Source organism: Stylophora pistillata, chromosome 7 (genome assembly GCF_964205215.1).
Source record: "Stylophora pistillata chromosome 7, jaStyPist1.2, whole genome shotgun sequence".
Classification (NCBI taxonomy): Eukaryota; Metazoa; Cnidaria; class Anthozoa; order Scleractinia; family Pocilloporidae; genus Stylophora; species Stylophora pistillata.
The window spans coordinates 25,624,096-25,648,979 of NC_142525.1; the positions used below are offsets into that span (position 1 = coordinate 25,624,096).

Below are 24,884 nucleotides of genomic sequence, written 5' to 3' on the forward strand. Positions count from 1 at the left end.
TAGGGTATTCTGCCATCTTTACCCGGCTGCCTTCACCTCATTTATCACTTGTGTTGGTAAAAAAATCGTGCAATTATTGAAACGGCATCGAAGAAATTTGTACAGCAACCAAACCAGGGTCATATACCACTGTTAAGTAAAATCAACAGCAAATAATGTAGTTTCTCTTGAGAAAATGGAATGCACAGTTTACTACTGTAGCGGTAGCGATATGTAATTAAATCAATAACACTATGTTTACTGAGTGGCTAAATTGGTTATCTATTTAGAGAGTGCAGAAAATATTCCATTGAGCGTGATATGAAAGCGATGAAGTTGATGCAAATAACTAGAATATATGATAAGGACGACGAGTTGTCCATGCATAGTGGAATATTTCTTTACATTTCCCGACGATGCCGTTGATCGGCGAAAACGTGGAATAAAGAAAGAAATACTGTAGCTCATGGCCTCAATCGAATCGTCCGTTGATCTTACATCTTAATTTTTACTTCTGATAAATAGTATCATAAAGTTCGGTGGAAAGTGGAACTCTTGGTAAATTACCAAATTCAATTTGCTGTTACTAGTAATTCAAGAAGCTGTCCTGGTCATAGCATTACAGTTTCGCTGTAACATAAACTTAATTATTTGTTTGCAAAGTTGTGAACGAACACTGTCCTGTTGCTCTGTGGATAGTAAACACTTTGTTGTTGCCGGCATTTCGACACGTGTCTTTTTGAGCGCAGAAAGTCTCTATTCCTTTGTTGAAGTATTTACGTTTACGGAAGCTGGACAACATTCCATTAATCATCAGCTGGTGACATGATTTCTAGATACTTTTGACCAATTGATCAGCAGGGATTTGCTAAAGCAAAGGCATAGAAAAAACCAGGAAAGATTTATTACTCGACGTTTCGGGGTCATCATGACTCCATTATCAAGAGACTAGTTTAAAAACATGCAAATAAGGAAAGGTACAAGAATAGCATAAATAATAAATAAAGCCGTTCAGTCTAATTTATGCTATTCTTGTACCTTTCCTTATTTGCATGTTTTTAAACTAGTCTCTTGATAATGGAGTCATGATGACCCCGAAACGTCGAGTAATAAATCTTTCCTGGTTTTTTCTATGAGTTTAAATAAGTAATTTTTAAAATTTGTATGGGAGAGTGACCTAAGTTTTGGATCAAGAGTGTTCCACAAACGACAAGCGCTTGAGCGAAACGCTCTGAGGCCAGAGTTTCTTTTACAGGCTGGTGTTGTTATATTGTTGTTGGAAACTGATCTCGTGTGGATAGTAAACACTTTGTTGTTGCCGGCATTTCGACACGTGTCTTTTTGAGCGCAGAAAGTCTCTATTCCTTTGTTGAAGTATTTACGTTTACGGAAGCTGGACAACATTCCATTAATCATCAGCTGGTGACATGATTTCTAGATACTTTTGACCAAGCGTCTACTTTCCTGATCCTCTCCAGACCTTTAATATTGCATTGTAAAACGTGTTCATTCAATTAAAATCGTTTAAAATTTAAAACAATAATCATCCTTAAGAACCTAGTCCCCAAGAGACGTCATATCAGATTTTTCACGTAATCAAGCATTGTTCAGTGGCAAGGTTTTTTGCATATTATTACCGTAAGGATTCCACGCATACAATAAAACGCTTCTCGTCCGTCGCTGATTTAAGCAACGATTGTTTACTGAGGCTGTTACGAGAACGTCAAGATGGCAAGGTCTGGTACAGATATGACATTTTTATAACCATTATGTAGTCGGGAGTTTGTACATGTACCGTTAGAGGCAATTTTAGTACCACTGGTACCAATAAGTGGTACCAAGGGGGCCACAAGCGGATGTTTATCAACTGTGAAGCACATTGTGAAAATTAACTATGGATAGCACACAGGGAGATACCTTCAATAATAATACTTTTCTCGTGGATAGAGAAAGCGAGGGAAGATTGAGTCTCAAGAAAAGTCATGAAAATGACGCTGATGAGGTGAGAGAAAGCTTCAGTTTATATTAGCGCACAAAACATTTCTCCAGTCACGAAAAATTTCTTTGTTGTCAACTTTGCACGAAGTCTCGAAGTCACTGATTCTTACAAAGAAGTTTTTCAAGTTTTCAAGAGAGTTACTTAGTATCGCTCATTTGACGGCCTGATATCGCTTTAGGGAGCTACGTTGTAGTGTTTCGCTTTGTTGGTAGCCGGCTCTGTGACTAAATTCAAACAATAGCCACTCCAAAAGACGCGTGAACGTTTGTATAGGTAACCGGTCAAGTCGCCCGAAAGTCATCTCGCCCAACTTCATGTCGCCCGGAACCAGAGTCATGTTAGCCGATATTTTGAGTCTTGTCGCCCGAACTTTTATCAAGAGTGTTTAAACCTAAAGAAAAGTAACATCTTAATTAAATCGTAAGGAATAAACCCGTAAAATGTTGACTAGTAAACTGTTTTGGTCCGCTAACCTACGAGAGACTCAATACCGCTGTTCATTTCAGCGTTGTTCGTTGCTCTGAACTAAACCGCTCATTTTACAGTACAGATTTTAGTAATTATAAGCGGAACACTGTCAGTAAACTGTGAACATAGTTAATAGAGGGAACTATAAAGAATTTCACACCGTTATGTTTACCTAGAGTTTGAAAATATTCAGAAGATACATTTTGAATTATGTGCTTTCTTTTATGCGGAATGGCTTTGGTCATGTCAAATTTAAACTTTTGGATTTTCTAGAAATTCTTCCTGTAATTCCATTAAGGAATGAATGAGTGAGTGAAAATTTAATCAACGTGTCAATGTTTTTAGCTGTAGATTAGCTAACTGGCAACCGACTTAACTAAAGTCTAAAGGCTAATAACTAGTGTACAAAAATTCATAAGTAACTGTTAAAATACTTGATAACAGCATAATAATTATAAATACTATGAAATGATATAAAATGATTCTGTTCACGATTTATATGGTTTGCATCAAGTACTACTGTCGTCAATGAGGTCTTAAATATAGCTAGAGTTGGTGACCTCCTTAATTCCAGCCTTAATTCAGGTCTGGTCGAAACTAAGCTAGTCGAAACTAGCTTACTTTCGACCAGATATATGGACCCTTTCATCTTATTGTGTGTTTACCATAACTTATAGTGTTAAAACAAGGTGTTTCAAATCCCAGTTTCTGTGGCAGTATTCAGTGAGAGTTCTTAGTTTTGAATATTCTGGATAAAACACTATTATTTATATATTGTCAACGGATAATGATTCTGTGTGAAGATGAATACCGCCTGAAAGCCAAATCATATATATTATAGAAGATTTTTTTTCCTTTCTTTAGGTCGAAAATCTCGAATTGCGGATCAAAGAGCTCATAGAACAAAATATGAGACTAAGAGATAAAGTGGTGGAGGAACAAGAAACAGGTAAAAGATACCAAGAGGAGCTACTCAGAAGCCAAAAGAGATGCACGGAAATCGAGAGCTGGTATAACGGAAATCAGGACAGCATTGTAAAAAAACTTCAAGAGGAAAAGGAAGAATTAGATAAAGAAGTGCAACATCTAAAGAGAGACCTCTCCAGTCTGAACATACCTAATGGTAACCAGGATGCAGATATTTTAGAATTAGGGATGGAGCTCTCACGAACCAAACAAGAACTTGAAGTATGTAAGGAATCTATGATAGTGCTACAAGAGGAGAAAGAATCATTAAAATACGATTTACATGTGGTTTCAAATAAAATAGCCGCAATACAGGTGAAAACTGAATTTGAAGAAATGCGAAGAAATGAGCACGAAAACTCTTCTATATTGCATGACCTAGATGCTATTCGAGACCAACTCCAAATGTACCGAGAAAATTGTACTGGATTAGAAAATGAGGTAAAGATATACAAGGAAAAGCTGGATATTTGTAATGAGGAATTAGCCGCCACAAAAAATGAATTTGTCGAGTTTAAGGAAATCAATAATGTTGAAAAAAACGAAATGGCCAAAATTGAGAAATCTTTATCCGACTCAAAAATGAAGCTGGGAAATTCCGAAGGAGATCTGAAAGACCTAAAAGCTGAAAACCTTTATTCTAAGCTGCGCATTCAAGAACTAGAGGAGAAAATATGTCGGCTTGCAAAGCAGAAGGACGAGTCAGGCCTTGACCTCCATAAAACAGACAATTTGAAAGTAGAATCAAAACCAACACCAAAAGAAATTGATTTTGACCAGCATATTCAGGACCTAGAGGCGGGAATATCGTTGATTAGTCGAAAGCTTTCTGAATCAGAGACAGAGTTATGTCGGAGCCAATCACAGGTTGAAGAACTAAGTCTACAATTGAAGGAATCGCTTAATAAAATAGCAGAATTAGAGTCACGACCCGGAAATGAGGCGAAGGAAGGCAATGCAGATGCTAATTCCCTTCTCCAACAAGCAAAAAGGCAGACGACTGCGATTCGTTTTACGCTTCAGAGAAAAGAAAAAGAAAACAGAGACCTCGAGATGAAGCTTAAGGAAACTCGCGAAGAGATGCACATAATGGAAATCCATGCAAACGTTTGCGAAGCGGAGAGATTTCAACTAAGAGAAAACTTTGAGAAAGAAAAAGAGCAACGTTCTTATCTGCACGACGAGTACCAAGCTTTGCAGCAAGGCATTACAGAGCAAAGAAAAAGAGAAGGAGAACGTAAGAAAGAACTTGAAAAGAAGAATGCAATTATTGCTGAGCTTAAAGCCATGGCCGCCGGCATGGAATTGAAATACCACGAGCTTTGTGAAAAACACACCGCTATACAGGAGCTGCAAGAGCGGTTTGAAAAAGAAAACCAGGAAATTGAAGATGATCTCTTGCAGACTCAAAGGGACATGGCAGACATGCAAGTGAATTTCAAGCTGTCTGAGAACGAAAAAGAGCATTTGATCCGACAATTTCAAACTGCGAAAGAAACCATTGCTGACCTACAGTCCAAGTTCGAATTGGCCGACCAAGGCTTTAAGGAGAAGCAACATGAGCTTACTTTGACGAAACAACGCCTGGCAAGAATGGAAGAAGAGCTGGAAGAAGCATCTAAGAGTAAATCAGAGTTAGAATTCCAGCTATACGAAAGTAGTGCGAATGCTATAAGGAAAGGCGAAGAGGACATCAATCTAGAGAACCAGTTAGAAGACCTTCATAGAGAAAATGAAGGACTTCGGCACCAAATTTCGGGAGAAGAGCTTTTCGTGGAGGGACTCAAGGATAAAATATGCTCCTTAGAAACTGATCTAGCCACCCTTAGGACTGACATGTCATATACAGAATCCTTACTTGACACTAAAGAAGAAGAACTTAAGAGACTAACCTTGAAATTGAAAAGTAGTGAAGAAGAAATCAGGCGTCTGGCAGACATGTGTGAAAACACAATTCAAGAGAAAGGCAACCTTGAGATTGACCTGTCGGTGGCCAGAAAGAAGATTGAGACATTGGAATCTTTCATCAAAGAAAAAGAATACAAAGAGAGCAGTCTGGTGAGAACTCTCCAAGAAAATCGCAGCAAATTTGTCTACAAAGAGACAGACATTGCTTCATATCGTTCAAAAATTGCTTCATTAGAGCTGCAAAATGAGACTCTCTACAAAGAGAAGGAGGAACTCTGCAGCAAGGTTGAAGAACTTCAAGACAAAGCTTCCATGATGAAACAACAGCTAGAAGAAGTTTTGATTTCAAGAGATCAAACAATCCGACGGCGGATGGAACTAGAAGAAAAGGTTATTGAAATACAACAGGATCTCGATGAATCTGCTAAGACAAAAGCACAACGTGAGGAGGAACTTCAGGATCTAAGGAGCAAAATCGTGAAGTACGAAGTTCAGATCGAATCTTTGAAAAGGCAGAATGAAGAACTTCAAGAAAAAATAGTTGAGACTAATATTCAGGTTGTTAACCAAAGAGAAGAACTGATGAAATTGGAAATCACAGCAACCGAACACGAAAAACTGTTAGCGTGTGCAAAATCTAATTTGGAGCAAAAGACAAAAGAACATGAACACTGCGAAGGCGTAATGAAAGGTTTACAAGCCGACTTGAATAAAGTGAAAAACGAACTGATCACAAGCAAAATATCTCATCAATTTGCTTTGGACGAGAACAGCAGGCTAAGTAGAAAGATCCAAGAGCAAGAGACAAAATTGGGTCTTTTTGAACAAGACGTTTCTGATGTAAACGAGGAAAACAAGCGCGTGAACATCGATCTGGGATCTCAAACAGCAAAAGCCAACAGTCTTCATATCCAGTTAGGGTCTACTGCTCGTGAAAAAGAGCGTCTTAAAGAAGATCTAAGGGTCGCCAAAAGTAAAGTACATAAGCTTCAAGAGGACCTTATGCTTGCAAATAATAAAGTTCGAGAAAAGGAAAGAATTGCAGAGAGTTACAGGGTGGAAATGTGCGAAAAGGACAGCCATATTGAACAACTTAAACACTTAAAAGATTCCCTAGGAGAGAAAGTGCTGGCGCTGAGAAAGGAACTGCAAACCACTGCCTTCTATCACGAATCCAGCGAGTCAAAGTTGAAAACCACTCGAGATGAAATTTCGTCACTAAAACTTAAACTGAGCCAATATGAAGCGACTGTTGATACTCTTTTGAAAGAACGAGACCATAAAGACAAGGAATACGAGGACTGTTCTCAACAACAGCATTTTCATCTATTGTTGAAAAAGAGTGAAGAACAGCAAGCCATTCTTGAAAAACAGATAGAAAACAACAAGGCTAAGGTAACAAAGCTTGAACAAGACCTTAAAATTTCTCGTCAAGATTGTCTCGACTCTCAGTTTGAAAATTCGAAATCCCAACGACTCCTTGAGGACCTGAAAGTTGCAAATAACCTGTGCGATAAGGAGAGACGGAACTTACGTGAAGAGGTTTTGGAAGTAAACAGAACGTTATCGGACTTGGAACTCAAATATGAGAATGAGCAAAGAGACAACTTGGCCTTGCAAGCTCAGTTACAAGAGGCGAACAGCCGAAGCGCCTTAAATCGAAATGAAATACTAAAGCTCAGCAAGCAGTGTGTAGAACAAAAAATCCAGCTCGATTCCTTAACCAAGGAGAAAGAACAAAAGAACAGCCACATAGAAGAAATGAAGTCTACAAAGGCTCATTTAGAAGAAAAATCTATGGAACTGAGAGGCAATCTGACAAGCGCACTTGGTGAGTGTGAGAAACTTCGAGGAGGTCATCAACAGCTTCAAGACGAAATTATCACCCAGCAGAAGATTATTTCAAACCTAAAGGACCGTCTTCAAAAAACCTCAAAGGCTGAACAAATTGCACATGAGGAACTGAAAGTTAAAACAGCAGAAATGGAGTCCCTAAACCAAGAGTTAGTGGAAGTAAGTAACGAAAACAATGATCTTAAGATCAAAGTAAAAAGGCTAGAAAACAATCTTGTAAAGCAACGTGAAGATCTTTCTATGGCTGAAAATCAGATTGCAGAAACTCAAAAGGTTTTGTCAGAGTACAAGACAGAAATTGGAGGAAAGATAACAGCATTGACAACTTTGAAAACGGAAAACGGTGAACTGAAAGAGGAACTGTATTTGGCAAACGATTCACTGAAACGGATGAAAGTTGAAATGCAAGCTATTCAGGAAAATCAAGTGGTTATTGAGCAATCATCTGTTCTGCAGAGTGGCTTGTACAAGGATGAATCAGAGAATGATAATTCCGAGTTAAACCGATTAAACGAGAGCTTGAGTGAAGCAGAAGTAAATCTGCAGAAAAGCATCGAAAGAGAACACACCTTACAAGATCAGATAGCAAACTTAGAGATAACCCACTCTCAGTTCAAAGAAAGTATACAAGCCTTGACAGAGAGAGAAAGGATTCTGATGAGAAGGAACGAGGAATTACTGGATGAAGTTGGCATTGTTAACACTGAGATGGCAAAATCTCGCGAAGAAGCGAAGCAGGCACTTAATAGTCTCGAGATTACGCAGGAGAAGCTTGCTCAGCTTGAAGCACAAAATGGGCGATTGGAGGCTTCGCGAAGTCTTCTCACAAAAGAGCTAAAGGAAGAAAGAGGAAAAGTCGGGAAGGCAGAGGACGAGCTTCTTGAGGCACACTGCAAACTTCAGGAACTACAAGCTAAATGGGATTACAGTGCCAAGGCAACTGAGGGCAATGAAACTGTTTTGGACACAGTTATGTCCGAAAAGAAAGATTTAGAAAAGGACACTCAGACACTGAGAGATGAGCTTTCCTCTGCTCACGCCCTAATGAATGCGACCTTAAAGAAGAACAGGGAGCTAGACCATGATAATTTTCTTTTAAAGAAAGCTATAGCAGAATTTGAAACAAGAAAAGAAGGCATCGAGGAGGAACAGAGAGAACTCAGTAAGATTTTGGCACAGCATCAGAAAATAATTAAGGAGCTTCAACACCAAGTGCAGCAGAAACAGAAGGAAATTGCTACTTTGCGAGAGGAGTTAGAAAATGAACATCTCAAAGTGGCCGAGGCTAGAGAGGAGTACGATAATGTGTTAAAGAATTTGTCGCAGTTCAAAGGCGGAGTCAAAGATTACGAGAAAGCAATGTCAGAAAAAGATGCTCAAGTGTTACTCTTAGAAAACTTAAAAAACAATCTGGAGAGCGAACTGAAGAGGGAAGTTTTGAAAAGCAAAGAAACCCAAGAAAGGCTAAAAGAAGAGGAAGAGAAACTCAAGAGAATCATCCAAGAGAATGACAATCTGATTTCCGAGTTCAAGCTCAGTATTTTGAAAATGAAAGAGAGAAATGATAAATTGCAGGCCGATGTGGCTGACTTAAAACAAAGCGCAAGTGAAAAGGATACTCAGCTTCACAACGCTCAAAAAGAAGCCAAAAGGTTGAACAGCGAGTTCCTTTCTCAAGGCTCGGTCATTGCAGCGCTCCAGACTAAAAATAACGTTACGACAGAGGAAAATCAAAGCCTTAAAGATGAATTGAATAAATTGAAAAGTAATTCTTCAGAACAACAAATCCAGGTAGAGGCTTTACGACATGAGAATGAAAGGCTGCAGAAGAAATTAAACGAGATTCAAGTTCCAAAGAGTCCGTTACTGAAAAGGTTGCAGACACCTAAGAACACAATGGAACCTGATCTGGTAAGCCTTAAGAGGCTGATAGAGCTTGAAAATGCATATCAGAATCTTTCTCTAGAAAAAGAAAATATCCAAAGCAACAATACAAGTTTGGAAGAAAGGATCTTACAGCTTGATGAAGAAATTAATTCCTACATTGCAAGTAAAGATTCCTTAGAGAAAGAGATGGTTTGGAAAGATAAACGGATAACTGAGCTCGAACAGTTGTCAAGAAAAGCGGAACACTCCGCGCAACTCAATCGAAATGAACTGCAAACAGTTTCTATGACCATGAATGAAATGGAACGGGAGCTGAATTCGGCTCAAAACGCCCTAAATGGATTAGAAGAATGTAATGCCACTTACGAAGAGACGATCAAGCATTTAGAGGGTCAACTAATTGGGCTTCAACAGAAGAACTCTCAGTTGGAAAAATCTCTGGAAAACAGTCAAAGCAAGTTTAACTCTCAAAGGAATGAATTGATGAATGCGCTCTCGAGAGTTTCTGATTTGGAGAGTGCGAAAAAATCAAAGGCAAGTAGTAATGATGAGCTTCTTATAGACTTGCAGTCCTGTAGAAACAAAGTCACGTCGCTTGAAGAGGAACTATGTGCTTCTGCTAGAGAACAAGTGAAGGCAAATCTTACTGTCAGAGAATTGAAAGAGAAAAACGCAAAACTGCAAAATGACTTGCAACAGATACAAAGTCAGCTGAGGGAAGAGAAGCAAGACCGTGCCATGAATGAAAAGGAAATTCGAGAGAAAAATGAGGTCATGAAGAAACTGCAGCGAGAAAATCGTGAGCTTGAAAACGAAATTACGGAAGCATCCAAAGAATTGAATGCTAAGGCAGCCGAAAGTCTCACTATGGTAAACAAGCAGGAGGAAACACAAGAGGAATTAGATGCTTTGGGAAAGCAAATTCGAGAGCTTGAGTCGCTTCTTTTGAGAGAGAAAGGAGAAAATGAGAAGTTAAGGTTGGAAACGTCTGCCACTCGTCAGCTCTACAGCGACTTGAAAGCTGCTTACGACAACCTTCTTGAAGAAATAAACAGCTCCCAAGACCAATTGGAAGACAAAGAATTAAAAAAATCTGTTGAACTAAAAAAATCGTCCATTGAAAAAGATCAATTGAACAAAGAGATTCAATTATTAAACAAGAGGGTGTCGATGTTCAAAGAAAACAACGAGAAAATTCAGCGAGAAAAGAGAGAATTGGAAAAGAAGGTGAAGATGATGCAGCAACGACTCTTAATTTTAGAAGCAGATGAAAAGACTGTTGAGACCATAAAAGCGCTGCAGACAGAGCTCGAGGAAAGTAAACAGAAGATTTATGACCTCAATGCGATGTACGAGGCCGTAAGGTTGGAGCGAGACAACCTTCGCACGGAGAATATAAAGCCAACGTCATCGAGAGGGTTTGCAAGATACCAGCCAAAACTGAGAGAAGCCAGTGCATGTTTAGAAAGTTTGACTCAGCATTCTAAACTTCATGAACAGGCTGCCGCTAAAAAAGATATGTTGGAGTTGCAAGCGAAGGCGATGTTACTTGATGAGAAATTGAGAGAAGCTCGAGAGCGACTTGAAGGATTAAAAACTCTTCCACCAAAAAGTGACAAGAGCATGTCTGAGAGTACAGAGAGTGGCTCTGACGAAACGAGTGAGGAAGACGAAACGCAAGAAACGGGGCAACGCAATGGCGTTGTGGATGGCCCTTCACAGGAACCAGACTCTTAAGTACAACCATAGGTTTTGATCGGTATCAAATTTCATAGGTCTCATTTAGATATGGCAGGTGTTCCAAGGCCACACTCTCCCGAGACAACTTGAGTTACCAAGAGTATGTTAGCCTCTATTGAAACGGCTAGGTTAAGTTAAACACTAAGCGAAATGGCGGGCACAGGAGCTTGCTGTCCGTCCTTCCGTCTGAACTTTCCTTTCTAAGTTGCGTGAGCGAAGGCTCTTATCTGCGAGGAAAAGATGTACTACCTGAGGAGATTATTGGGACTACCCATAGTAACTCGCGGTCGGAATGGGATTCATTTGGTATTGAGAACTGCGCGTCTAAAGGGGCTCATGGTGAATAGTGCGCTAGCCTATTATAATTCGCGGTGCGATTGTCTAAAAAGTTTTTTAGGTAATCCGCTATGACATCAGATGCAATAATTTGATGGTTTTAAGACTTTTTAAGACTGTAGACTCTATATGTGTTGTCACATCAAAAGTCAAACCCCAGGTGAATTTGACAATCCATCTCTGGACTTATATTGAGTAACAAACAAGGCCAGGTGTGTGATTAAGTCCGGAATCTTTTGCACTTGAAACGATGCTTGGTGGCTACATTTTAAGAAATTTTAAAGAGAACTGAGTAAATAGTGGTTTCAACGAAACATCTTTGAGTGGTTCATGTTTAAACACCAAAACTTAGTAACTTATGTTTTTAGAGCAATAAGACTGAATGTGTTTCATTAGGGCGCTCATGTTGCATCAGTTTTTAAGCGAGGTTGTACTTTTATTAGTTTATCATACGGTCTTATTTCTTTTAAACGCTTTTTGCTGTGTATAAGCTTATCCTAACCTCACAAGTGTGAAGAAAAACTTGACTTGCTGCCAGTTGACAAGTTAAATAAAGACAATAACAGTTTTCCAACACTATTTAAAACTGTAAACTTGTATCTATAAAAGCATGTTGGACCTTTGAAAGCGTTCGTTATGCTATATTCCACAGTGTGCAAAACCGGAGATTCGTTGGCTTACACTTTGATTGTGACTGGTAAGCGACTTGAACCTGGGAGGCTGTTTTGAGACTTTTTTGTCTTTTTTTTTGCTATTTTTTAATTACGGATAGAAAGGCTCTCAGATTTCCAAGTCAGTCGCTTAGGGCACATGATATACGACTGCATAGCCGAGAACAGTGGAATGTAAATTAATTGCATTACCTTTGGAAAAAGATTCAGATCTTCAAAAAATGACCTGTAGATTTGTTTTTTATCCGCAGCGCCCCTAAATCTGCTCTGCCTTACTACACCCCAAGTCAGATAGAATGATTGACAGTTTGTTTGGTAAATTTATTTATTTATTAACTTCGCCAAACAGCAACACTCAAGAAAAAAAGATGGCAGGGACACCGCAACAGCGTAGCCAATTACAGCGGGCCCAATACATGCCTTAATAACGGAAAGTTAATTCGTCTTTAAATAAATTGCTTTTTCACAACAGACGAGATTGCTTTTTGACGTTTGACTTCAAAAATAGCCACCCTTCGCTAACAAAATTAGCTGCCTACACCCTCCTTAGATAGAACACTTTGCGATCGAGTGCTGCAAATCAAAATCGGAGATTTTCTTAAAAGTCAATCAGGAGAATGGAAAATATCACAGTGAGCTAATGAGAAGTCAATGGCAAGACATGTCAGCGGTCTTAACCGTCGGAAACTGAGGCGAGTTGCAAAGTCGTGATTATTAAATATTTTGCATTTGATTGGTTAAAAAAGTGGCGCGACTCTTCAAGGTCAATTACACAATTTATTAAAACAACAGCATTGCAATATAGAATTATCTTCGACACACAAGTGAGGGCTGCTTTACTGCTAACTTACGTAAAACTAGTTAAACACTGACTGGATCCTTGTTTGTGGTAATAGTGTTATTGATAAACGAAAGCATCATTTTAACGTCAATAAAGACACCATATTGTCCTACATTTGAACACACGTCTTCAGCAGAAGCTACCCCTGTTAACACATATCGTCCATCGATCCCAGGACAAACTAGAGGTGCACCTCTTTCGACATTGCAAACTTGGGCTTCTTCTCGGGTGAAGTTTGCACAAATTTCATACTCGGAGAGTTTTCCAGTATAAGAAGCATTACAGTCTTGAAATGGGGTCATTTCAACTCGGGCTTCGTTTAACACAGCCGTTAAATTCCCGTCCTTTTTGGGAGACTGCCAACCAGTCACATAACACGAAGAATTTACAGTAACGTTTGCATCTTCTTCCGCGAGACAGATAGGAAGAACTCGCTTGTGAAGGACAGCTTCTCGTTTCATTTTCAGCAGTGAGATATGATGTTTTGGACTGGTGTAAATTTCTTTCACTTTAATGCTTTCTTCATATCTCTCGATGACTGTTCGGTCGTGTTCACCGAGCCGAACCGTCCAGTCATCAACACTATGGCTTGTGTTCACGCAAGTTGCCGATGTCAGAACCCAGTACCGGTCGATTAAAGAGCCGCTACACGCATGCTTATCACTGAATAGCAGCTGAACCTGCCATGGCCAGGAGTTGGGACGAGCTTCGTTTTGGCTGAGAGCAGGAGGAGTTTCCGAAGATAGAAATCGGGTGCCACACTTTGGATGACCTAAACAAAGTGATGAAAACAATTGACTTTTATCGGAGAATCACCGTCACTAAAATAACAATCTGAAATAAAGAAGTTAACTTTCTCTTCAGTACGGTTATTGAACAGGGTGTAACCCTATGTCAGTGTTCTGTACTTAAAATTTTTTGTCTTCTTTCTGATTTCAAATATGTCAGATGCGAAATTTTCGAAAACAGGGCACACCTGCTCAAAATAAATGTTAAGTCAGAAACAGCAAAACGTCACTCAGTCGACTAGGTCAGCCTTAAGAGCGAACTCGACCTGTAAGACACAGCAAGAGCTGGGCCAAGTTGTATAAAGGGCGGAGTACACTATCCAACGGATAAATCGCTATCCAGCAGTTGAGTGATAGCAAAACGTACAGCGTTAACCACTGGATAGGGATTTATCCATTGGGTAACGTTTTCCGACCTTCGAACAACTAGGGCCTGGACGTTAACGAATCTAAAATGCAACCGATGCTGACATGATGTTTTTCTTACGCTTAGTGTGCTTTTCCACCAGTTCATTGTCCTTAAAACTAAACCAAAGTTGTGCCAATGGCCAATCGGAACAAAGAAAATAATGAAAAGGCAGGAAAGACAACCAAACAAGGCTGCGATTTGTTTTTGTTTTGCTACTGATTTGTTGTCATCGGGGGCAAAACGTTTCTCATGGGCCAATCACAGAGTGAAACAAAAGTGCAGTTTGTTGGGTTATTATACTCGACTTACCGTATAGGGTACTTTCAATGAATGGCAACATGTAGCGCACATCTAAATACACGCCATATTTATTAGCTCGGGCGCAACCTTCTCCCCAGCTTACAACGCCGGTCAGAATGAAACGACCATCTTCATTTTGACATGCCAGCGGTCCTCCGCTATCACCGCTACACGAGTCCTTACCGCCGGCTTGAAAACCAGCGCAAAGATAACGTTCGGGTATTCTACCATTGTAAGAAGTATTGCTATTACAGACTTCTTTAGATACGAGGTTCACCTCCACTTCTCGGAGAACATCCGAGGTCTTAGTTGCATTTTCTTGTTGCTTTCCCCATCCGGTGGCAAAACATGTTTTACCAGGTGGAAAGCTAGTTTCCATATCAGGCAAACATATTGAGTGCACTCGGCTGTGAAACACCGCTGGTCGCTTGAGCTTGACGAGGGCGAAGTCGTAATCTCCGGGTTCGAAAGTCATGTCTAATCCTGGATGTAACGTGACGTTTTCAATCTCGATCTTTTCCTCGTAGCCTTCGAATTTTGTCTCGTTATGCTCCCCAACCCTAACATGCCACCAGTTTACTGGGGGAATAAAATAGAAACAATGGGCTGAGGTCACGACCCATAAAGGATCAATTAGCGAGCCTCCACAATAGTGAGAAGTGCCATTAACAAGAAGATCAACTTGCCACGGCCAAGTGTTGGGGCGAGCTTCCAGGCCTCCTACGATTCGAGAGGAAGGAGAAGGAACTGGACGAACGCCACAGGAGGGATATCCTAAAAAGATAGTGAAGTTACCAGACAGAGGGGATTAGAAAGTTAATGAAAATCCTCTTCACGGACCTTTCTTATAGTTTTGACGGCTAAGATTGCTTTTGGATGGATCCAATGCCAAGTTTAAGGTTCTTAACCTAAAATAAGATGGGTAAGGACCAAAATCTTGGCAATTCTTAACAAACGACTGAATTCCCCCAAATATTATCATTATATTCTTCTTCAGTTATATATTTCTTTTCATGCCACGTTCTTTGAATCGTGTAGATAGCTATGAGTTTACTACTTTCTCAGGATCTTCTTCAGCGGTGCTGTTCCTAGCAGTGTGTGAGTGTCTCTCATATATGAACCTTATTATATGTCCCTGTACATGAAGGACGGAAATCTGTAGGCTTATTTCGGTTAGTAGAGAATCCTACCACGAGAACGGAACCGCTTACGTTCGATTCCTTGCCCGGGCCTGAGTTTTTTTTCTGTCACCCAACCTCGTGTCAAACGTTTAAAATGTTTTATTTTCATCCTCCTCACCGTCACCAACAACTAAATCACAACACCAACTTTATCCTTTATTATTTCACTTCTCTCGTTGCAAGGAGAACATCCCGAAAAAAATCTCCCGGAACTCATTGCAACGTCATTTAAATTAGCTATCAAACTAGCGTGCGTTTTTATGCACTTACCGTGTAGAGTGCTTTCAATGAATGGCAACATGTAGCGCACATCTAAATACACGCCATATTTATCAGCTCTAGCGCAGCCTTCTCCCCATGAAACAATTCCGGTCAAGGTAAAACTTCCATCTTCCTTTGGACAGGCCAGTGGCCCTCCACTGTCACCCACGCACGAGTCTCTACCTCCAGCTTGAACACCGGCGCATAAATAACGCTCGTGTATAATCCCATTATAAGAGATGTTGCTGTTACAAACTTTTTTAGATACCAGGTTCACCTCGACTTCTCGAAGAACATCCGAGTACTCATTCGCATTTTCTTGTTGCCTTCCCCATCCGGTGGCAAAACAGGATTGACCAGTTGGTAGACTAGTTTCCATGTCTGGAAGACAAATGGCATGTACTAACTTATGGAAAACCGCTGGTCGCCTGAGTTTCACGATCGCAATGTCGTAATCGCCAGGATGTTTTCCATTGCCTATTTCGAATCCGGGATGGATTGTTATGCTTTCAATATCAATCATTTCCTCGTATCCTTCGAATTTCGTCTCGTTGTGTTCGCCAACCCTGACCTGCCATTGGTCTGGTTTAGTGTACTCGTAGAAACAGTGAGCTGACGTCACGATCCATAAAGGATCAATCAGAGAGCCTCCACAATGGTGAGCATTGCCATTGATCAGAAGATCAACCTGCCACGGCCAGGAGTTGGGGCGGGCTTCGCGACCACCAACGATGCGAGACATAACGGATGGAAATGGCCGATTACCGCATTGTGGGTAACCTGGAAAGAAAATTTCAAAAGTTTCGAGGAGTTTAAGCGTATCATTTAAGATAACTGCAGTTAAATTTATTCTCACGAAGATTCATAATCCTTGGCCGTGAAGGACACGAAAAGCTATGAAGTAGCAGATGATCTACTGTTGAGTTAATAGGCCATTTCCGAATTACCCTTGGCCTCGTTTTGAAAAAGAAACTTTATGCTCAACCATTCTTGTGCAAATGAGTTCAATTTACATGTGAATGAAAACCTATCATATAAAACCTATCATATAAAAGGATGTGCACCAGCACTCGCTTTGAAAAGGAGGCTAAAGGTAATTCGGAAACGGGTTATTAAAACACAGAGATAAACTACAACAGTGTTTGGTTTGAAGCGGCTAAGAATGGATGAGTAAGTGTTCAAAGCATGTTCAACACTAAGATCGGGAGAGTTATAAAATACGCATTAGTCTCACAGTTTTTAGTAAAATGCTCTTCAACAGTTCATCCGATGAGCATTAGGTGTTGTTATACATGTATATTCTCGATTGCAAAAACGTGACACCTAAGATCCCACGGATTTATGGGAAATTTTCGCACAGTTACATATTCAGTGCTTTACTTTTTCCATTATTCATGGAATATCTTTGTTTACAACGATTCTTTTCTGTCAGGAAAGCGCGACTGGCTTACATCATTTACCGAGTGCAATTGTGGTTGTCATGGACACTGGTGTGTACCCATAAAGCCGTTTGGTCACACCGCTCATAAATAATGTTTTTCAGCTGTGAACGTTTTTGCAATCGAGTGTATATTTTATTAGCATCTACTTTAGTGCGTACCATATATGGTGCTTTCAATGAAGGGAAGAAATCTGCGGACATCAGCGTAAACCCCATATTTTTGCGCTCTCGCACATCCGATGCCCCAGGTCACCACACCAGCAAGCACCCATTTTCCTTCGCCATCTTGACACACTAGGGGCCCCCCACTATCTCCTTGACAAGCGTCTTTTCCACCTTCAGGATATCCTGCACACAAGTAACGCTCCTTAATGTGACCGTTATACGAGTAATTTTTATTGCATTCCTCCAAAGAAACTATGGGCACTTCGTTCTCTTGGAGAATATCGGAAAATTTTCCATTTTCTTTAGTATGACCCCAACCGGTCAAGAAGCACATTCGGCCAACTTCGTCGATGATAGTGGAGTCCTCTTCGGGTAGACACACCGGACCGACTCGACTATAGAACGTCACTGGCCTTTTCAGACGGTAAAGAGCGAAGTCATAGTCCCCAGCGCTGATCATCGTCGGACGGTCGTGTTTAAAACCCGGATGTATGTAATACCTGTCTCCTTCGATAATCTCCTCGTACCCCTCGAGGACCTTGCTGTTGTGCTCTCCAATGCGTATTTCTTTTTGTGCCAATGAGTAGATTTCATCCACGCAGTGAGCGGCTGTTATAATCCATTGGGGATGAATGATGGAGCCACCGCACCAGTGCTTCGTCCCGTTTTCCAGTATTTCAACTTGCCACGGCCATGAGTTTGGGGCAGCGTTGTTGCCGCCGACAACTCGCTTTCGGCGGGAATGATGATTTTCGTCTTGTTGGCGGGTTCCGCACTTTGGAAAATCTTTGCAAAAAAAAAAAACCAACAAAAACAAAGTTCCCAATGAGTTATAACTGAGAGGAAACTTGTCAGAGATAGAAAAAATTGTATTTTTTTTAGTAAGACACACAAGTAAATTGCCAGTGGCACATTGATATGCAAATACAAATTGATTTTCTCACAGGAATGTTTTAGTGTGGTCTAGTTCAAACACTGCCTTATCATAGAATCCCGGAAAGCCCATGTTTCTTCAGACATGAACTGGTGACTATTACCACTCTAGAGCGTTACGCTAATTGACCACCTGTTGGGAACTCTCATTCCAGTGATTAAAGTCAAAGAAGAAGCAATCACCCTAGCTTTGTCTCTAAACTTATACTGCTCTTTCTGAAAAGACGTTCTTCTCTTCAACTCATCTATTTAACAATTATTCCACGAGCGCGCGTTGGATATGAGATGATGGATAGCCAACGAGGCGCCTAGCTCCGAGTTGGCTATAATCATCTCATATCCAACAAGCGCGAGTGGAATAATTGTTTTATTAAAAAAATAACACCCCCAAGATATTAGACAAATCTTCTCGACTTTATTTTGTAAGAAGAAACCGGATGTTACGATGTACAGATATATTAGATTATGCTATATTGGCTCATATACCATAATCGCTGAGCCAATAAAAATTCTAGAATTGCATTATCCAATGATCCAGTTTTTAATAATATGAGGTTTTATAACTTCATCGCCCACCTTCCATGCAGCCATAAATTTCTATTCGAAGAGCGATGGCACCATTCCACTCTGTAGGCTTTATGCGTAAAAACCGCGCTATTTTAAGTTCCTCTAGTTGGGTGGTTTTGACATCATGTCTGTTTCCACTGCCTTCAAAGACCTGGAGAGTATTTTTTATAAATAGTTAGTGTATTTGAGTCTTGTTAATTTTATTAGTGTGAAAACAAATGCTCAGTTTAATCTGCTTTTCTCGATTATATAAGAAAAATTGGTAAATGTTACTCTCGGGGATCAAAATAACAGTAGCCGTGCAAATTGGTTTGGTTTAACGATCAACTCCAATCAAAAGCATCCCTTTTACTTATTTCCTTATGAAAAGGGCATGGTTTTTAGTTTTAGTCTCGCAAATATTGACAATTCCTCTGGGATCGTGTTATATGGTCTGATCGCTCTGAAAATTGAACTAGCACCCCAGGGAAAAGCGAAAGAAAACTATGTTTAAGAAAAAATGTTTAACTTGGCAAGATCACTTGATAAAAAAGATTTATTCGTGATCTATTCTATATTGTAACATAACCAAAGTAAGGTGCGCGCTCTGATTGGTCAATTCAGTGTCCACCATTTGCTCATGGGTGTACGCTGCTGACGTGAGCAAATGCAAAGACTAGTTTCCGCTCCGGTTTTTTCTGGTCACGAAAGATTTCAGTATTACATAAAAGGAACTTTTTTGCTACAATGTATCAATGTTATGTTTTAAAACAAATGGTAAACACCACAGCGTACATTATTGGGTTATGGATGCACTTGGGAGGTTCGCAAAGCACTCTTACGCTTCTTTCGTGCTTAGCAACCTCCCGCGTGCATCCATAACTCAATAGTGTACGCTCCGTTATTTACTATGGAGGGGACTACTGGACAAAATTGTTATTAGATCGTGTGCGGTGAGGCATTATATCGTACTGCATGGTTATGTAGCCGGAGGTACTATATCGTACCCGGTATGTTGTCTTATCGTAATGGCGATGCCATTATGCCGTACCATATGGTGCTATCTCGTGCCCGATAATGTTACATCGTATCCGGTGTGTTGTTGTATCGTAGCAGAGATGCCGTCTCATCGTACTTGATAATGCTATATCGTAGTCGATAATGCTATATCGTACCCGGTGTATTGTTACGTCGTAGCAGTGATGCCGTTTCATCGTACCATATGCTGCTATGTCGTACCCGATAGTGCTATATCGTAACCGGTGATGCTTTATCGTACGTCTAACTGGTCAGCGGCTTACGGTGAAATTGGCGCGAAACTGACATCACGTGTTCTAGAACGCGATCGTTCTCGACTTTTACTTCTCTTGAAACGCGGTATTGGACAAGTAGAGATTTTTAGCTTAGGTGTGTGTTTCTTTCCTCTAATCTGTTGATATGTCAGATCAATTCACGAGGTATGTCAAATTTTGGTCTCCCCTTAAAACCTGTCTTCATTACTGGAAGCGAGCTTGAGCAGCAAATTTCCTCATCCTTGTCAATTGTAGAAAGCATCCGTTGAGCCTCAAGTAAATACCTGAGAAGTGAATCTTCTAAATTGCCACCTACTCCCAAAAGCAGAGCACAAATCCAGTCAATCTTGTACCTTGAAAAGTCGATGTTGACGATGTAATCTGTGCTCCGCAACTTGTTTATGACATCACTCAACACTGCACTGATATTCGTGGAGACCAATTCAAACGGAGACTGGTGTTGGCCTTCCATATCATTACCTTTTTCACCATTTACAAGAATAAGTCTTTCACAGAAAAAGTACGATAAGCCACTTCACCAGCCTAAAATAACAACCGCTGACCTTTTTATCCCAGTGGTCACGTGACTTCACTTCAAGTGTAAGCCACTGACTAGTTAGACGTACGATAAAGCATCACCGGTTACGATATAGCATTATCGGGTACGACATAGCAGCATATGGTACGATGAAACGGCATCACTGCTACGACGTGACAATACACCGGGTAGATAGAGCATTATCAAGTACGATGAGACGGCATCTCTGCTACGATACAACAACACACCGGATACGATGTAGCATTATCGGGCACGAGATAGCAGCACGTGGTACGACATAATGGCATCGCCATTGCGATAAGACAACACACCGGGTACGATATAGTACCTCCGGCTACGTAACCATGCAGTAGGATATAATGCCTCACCGCACACGATCTAATAACAATTTTGTCCAGTATTCCCCTCCATAATTTACCATTGAATAAAAAGAAAACTCGACAGCGTCACTCTCCGATTCAAGGAAAAACTGCTGGAGAAAAATTCTCCTTGAAACACTTTACAACTTCCTTGGCTAGTGTCCTTTTTATGAAGTAAATGATTTATTTTTTCAAAATTTTTCCGTAATAGCTACGTTTTTCCATGTCAGGTTTCATCGTTCGATTGCAAGGGAATAGAGAACAAGAAAAACTAAATATCCCTGGGAGGTCCTAAGAGACACCCTTATGTAAATTACCATGTAAAAAAAAAGGTACCTCCGATATATCTTCCCAGCGTTTGGCATCCATGCTAAATGATAACGAAAACTTTGACACCCAAAAGTCATTGGTAGGATGACCCTGGATGGCGACCGCTGACACCTTAGCTTTGTTTCCGAAATCAATCTGGAGAAATTGATTGGCGTCTTGAATAAGCGGCATCCATGCACCGTTACCATGGAGACGTGCCTGTGCAGGATCGTGGGCGCTGTCCCGAATTGACGAGGCGGTTATGTCGGCGTTCTGAATCCAGTATGTTTGCAGGCCAAGTGAAGTGTTACAGTTTGATCCTACGGTAAAAGAGGTTGTTTCAGTCACCTAGGAAATTGCAGTGAAATTCTCCACTTCTGATGGGTTCCCTCTCGTTCCCGCCCGAACTAATCTCTTATTGTTCGAGAAGGAAAGCTTGCACTTCTTTTACCCTTATTCTGAAAGAGTGGGTATCAATAGAGTGATGGCTTTCACGGCGAACATTTTGGTCATTTTATGGCTAACAGTTAAGTTTTTTTTGAAAAGTTACAGATTGATCTCAATTATTTTGAGTTCATAATTCATTTCCATTGTTCTGTTACTCAGCAAAGATAATTCCAGATTGAGTTGCTGTTGGGTTGATAAAGAATACTGTTTCTGTTTCTGTTTTCCCGAAAGAGAAGACACTTTTCAGTCTAAGATTTTGACACTTTCTAAATGAGACATCGCACATGAGAAAACATTCTTACAGTTAACTTTTTTCATGAACAACCGTTTAAAATTTGTCAACTTCTACGCTTAACGGCCAAATATTTGCCGTTTTGCGGCTAACGGTACAATCTACTGAGACGCTCCGAAAGAATATTATCTCCCAAGAAAGATAAATAGGATGAGAGATGATAGACAACGAGCTCGATCACTCATAAACTTAAGAAGTATGTTACTCGTCTTGACAAAATGATGATGAAACAAAGATGAAATCTGAGTACCCCAAGATGAAACCAAGTACCCCAGACCTTCGGGTACCCCAAAATCCGAATGTCTGAGGCCACCACCAAAGCTTTGATTTAGGCTTGTTCTTGTCGAACGTTCGAAACAGCTTCCGAAATCTTTCTTTGATCGACGATCTTGTTATTTTTACCTTCCATTTTAATTTTTTTCTTTCTGTAATGTTCTTATTTCTTCGAAAGCTTCATTTCCTTTTGAACCATGATCCCCCATGCATCTGTCAAAATCATTAGATATCGAAAGTTGAAACCTAATCTCGTTTCCACAGATCTGAGCAAACGAACCTTAAATCTAAAATTAGGTGTTTCTAAAGCTGTGTTTGTTTCCTTGGAGGAAAAGAGGCGCTCTTCGTACTAATTGTTGATTCATAATTGCATGAAAAGTCTTTAGAAAGAAACTTTTGTAAATGACTAGATGAGACAATATCGGGGTAAAACTCCGCTAGTTGATACACGAAAGCTTGGGTGGCTAAAAACACAAAGATCCTTTCGTAAGTATTTCAATCAAGGAATAGATCAGGTCAAGTAGTTGCATCCCTCAAACAGCTTTGCATTACCATGTAAATGACTTTATGTAAGAGAGAAGTTGACAATTCATGTGTAACGTGTTCAGGATAAAGCAAACAAACTCTGTGATAAGAAAATCAAGAAAGCGTAACCGCTATTCCTAAAGCAGCTAACATGAAGAAACGATCCTTGTGTTTCAAGTGATCTTTTAACTCAATACAGACAGCTATTTGCTCCGTAATTTCTGCAAAAGGAGATACATTCTGCAGACAAGTTTAGAAAAACAAAAGTAACTGTAACCAAGGAACGTATGTCGTGAAATATTTTGGTGTTGAGTCTAGAAACTGGCATCAAGTAACATTGGTCTGGTTTCTAACTTAAACTCATGCGAGGTATAAATTACATTCCAAATTGATTAAACTTCCGCGAGGTTGTGCACGCATTGTAGCGTTTTCATCTTAAAATGTTTCCAAAGTTCTTCTCATTAGCATTTGTCAAATGAACGTTGATGACGGCTTGATTTTAGTTTTGGATGTGAACCGTGTTGAGCCTTTTCTTTCGCTACAAATGACAGTTACAAAAGCCAGGGGCGAAGATGGAAGATCAACATTTACTTTAGGAAGTAACAAATCTTACCCAATTTTTCCTCTGGGAACAAAATGCTGGCTTCTCCATATCTTACGGTACCTATTAAGCATATGAGAGAAATCATAAATAAACTGGTGAGAAGGGATTCCCCGCTCGAGTTGATGAATTATTTCGTTTACGCGAATTTTCGACAGGATCAAACACTGCAGCTTGTTCGCTCTCGACATACGATGCCTGTTTGATTATTTTGATCATCTCTTGAAATTAAGAATCGCCTTTACACATTACGAGGCTAAAATATTTTCCTGACCGAGTCATGGGGACTTTAAACAAGGGACACATGCTTGTGGGCTGATCATTACTGAAGGTTATTTGATGATTCGAAATGAAGGCAGAAGATTCAAACAGCTGTTTTGACTGAGTCTTTTCTGATACGAGATGTACGGCAGCTAGAAACGTCTTGAGCCATTTTTAATTCATTTGTCTCATTTACCTTGCATACACGTGCAAGTGTTAGGCAGTAATGCTACACTATATGTTTACACTGAATCACAAATAATTCCGTCAGAACTAGAAGACATATTCAAGAATACCCACCGCTTACGAAAAGGCACAGAAGAGTTACGATCCACATCACTTATTCCTGTTTGCGTCCAAGAACCGTTCGACACTTGGAATCTTTCACAGTTCTAAGTGTAAATATGTAAACATTAGGCCACTGACTTTTCCAGTTTGTGTCACTTCGTCAAAATCAAAATTTAAATGATAGTGGAAACGTAAGTAAACCAATGAACGGGAACAATGCTTATGGAAAATTTGTTTTATTAATATGAATGGTGACCTAGGTTACGCGGTTGAAATTAAACACCAGGTACTTGAACTCGTCCAAAAAGATATGCTGTGATAATGAAGATTAGGCTAATACTATTTTTTAAGTATTCAGTTTTCAGGTGATTTTATGAATAACGATCATTGTTGAAATTTCAAAAGTTACGCAATTTTCTTAGCTAGAAGCACAGGTATCGTAAAACCCTATTTGTCACAAGCAATTTAATTTTTGTTTTTCCAATGTAAAAAGCCGGGCAGTCCCAACAACTAGCCTTATAAAAAAACTTTGACATTTGGAACTGCCCGGATTTTTGCATTGGAAAAACAAAACGTAGATTACATGACAGGAAAACTGAACAATTTAATTTTGCACGTGAAAAGCATTTTTAGCGGGGTTCCCACGCGCGCTTCGCGCAACCTCTTTTCTTTTGGTTGTTATGTGACTGACTGAGCGCATGTACGTACGTACATACGTGCCTTCAGATTGCACGGGTAGGGTAGGGGAGACTAGCTATCAACTAGCCCCTGCCGGACCAACACTCAAGGTCTTAAAATAATTGAGAAGAATATGCTTCCTTTCTAGAACATCAAGAAATGGTTACATATTCTAGTCTTCTCGGATAGGGACGAATAAATGGAGGTCCCGTCTCCTACAGGGTTAGGGGTAGGAGACGTTAATTTCCCACGCACGAGATTACTGTGTGATGGATGTCCTCCCCTGGGGTGGGATGGGCGGGTTAGGATTGATTGTAAAGCGCTGTT

The 24,884-nt window shown here is 40.1% G+C and overlaps 2 protein-coding genes across 2 annotated transcripts; one reads left to right on the top strand and one right to left on the bottom strand.

Annotated features, from left to right (window-relative positions):
- The first annotated feature begins 1,873 nt into the window (after positions 1–1,873).
- LOC111335964 (uncharacterized) lies at positions 1,874–11,764 on the top strand. Its single transcript, XM_088726458.1, has 2 exons — positions 1,874–1,981; positions 3,311–11,764. The coding sequence occupies exons 1-2, from the start codon at positions 1,874–1,876 to the stop codon at positions 10,796–10,798; spliced, it is 7,596 nt and encodes a 2,531-aa protein (XP_088582584.1). The 3' UTR covers positions 10,799–11,764.
- Positions 11,765–12,565: 801 nt separating this feature from the next.
- Positions 12,566–24,116, bottom strand: LOC111335841 (transmembrane protease serine 9). The gene is made up of 8 exons (XM_022941846.2): positions 23,892–24,116; positions 23,343–23,393; positions 21,220–21,512; positions 18,704–18,845; positions 17,189–17,980; positions 15,598–16,368; positions 14,156–14,920; positions 12,566–13,421 (listed from the first exon to the last, which is right to left on the bottom strand). Exons 1-8 carry the CDS (start codon positions 23,926–23,928, stop codon positions 12,670–12,672), a joined length of 3,603 nt encoding a protein of 1,200 aa, XP_022797581.2. The 5' UTR covers positions 23,929–24,116; the 3' UTR covers positions 12,566–12,669.
- Positions 24,117–24,884: the final 768 nt, after the last annotated feature.

Coding starts and splice junctions, on each gene's coding strand:
- LOC111335964 (XM_088726458.1), top strand. CDS start 1,874: ATGGATAGCACACAGGGAGATACCTTCAATAATAATACTTTTCTCGTG. Junction 1,982..3,310: donor ATGAAAATGACGCTGATGAG/GTGAGAGAAAGC, acceptor TCCTTTCTTTAG/GTCGAAAATCTCGAATTGCG.
- LOC111335841 (XM_022941846.2), bottom strand. CDS start 23,928: ATGTGGATCGTAACTCTTCTGTGCCTTTTCGTAAGCG. Junction 21,513..23,342: donor GTTCCCAGAGGAAAAATTGG/GTAAGATTTGTT, acceptor CTTTTACCGTAG/GATCAAACTGTAACACTTCA. Junction 18,846..21,219: donor GCTGGGAAGATATATCGGAG/GTACCTTTTTTT, acceptor AATACTCTCCAG/GTCTTTGAAGGCAGTGGAAA.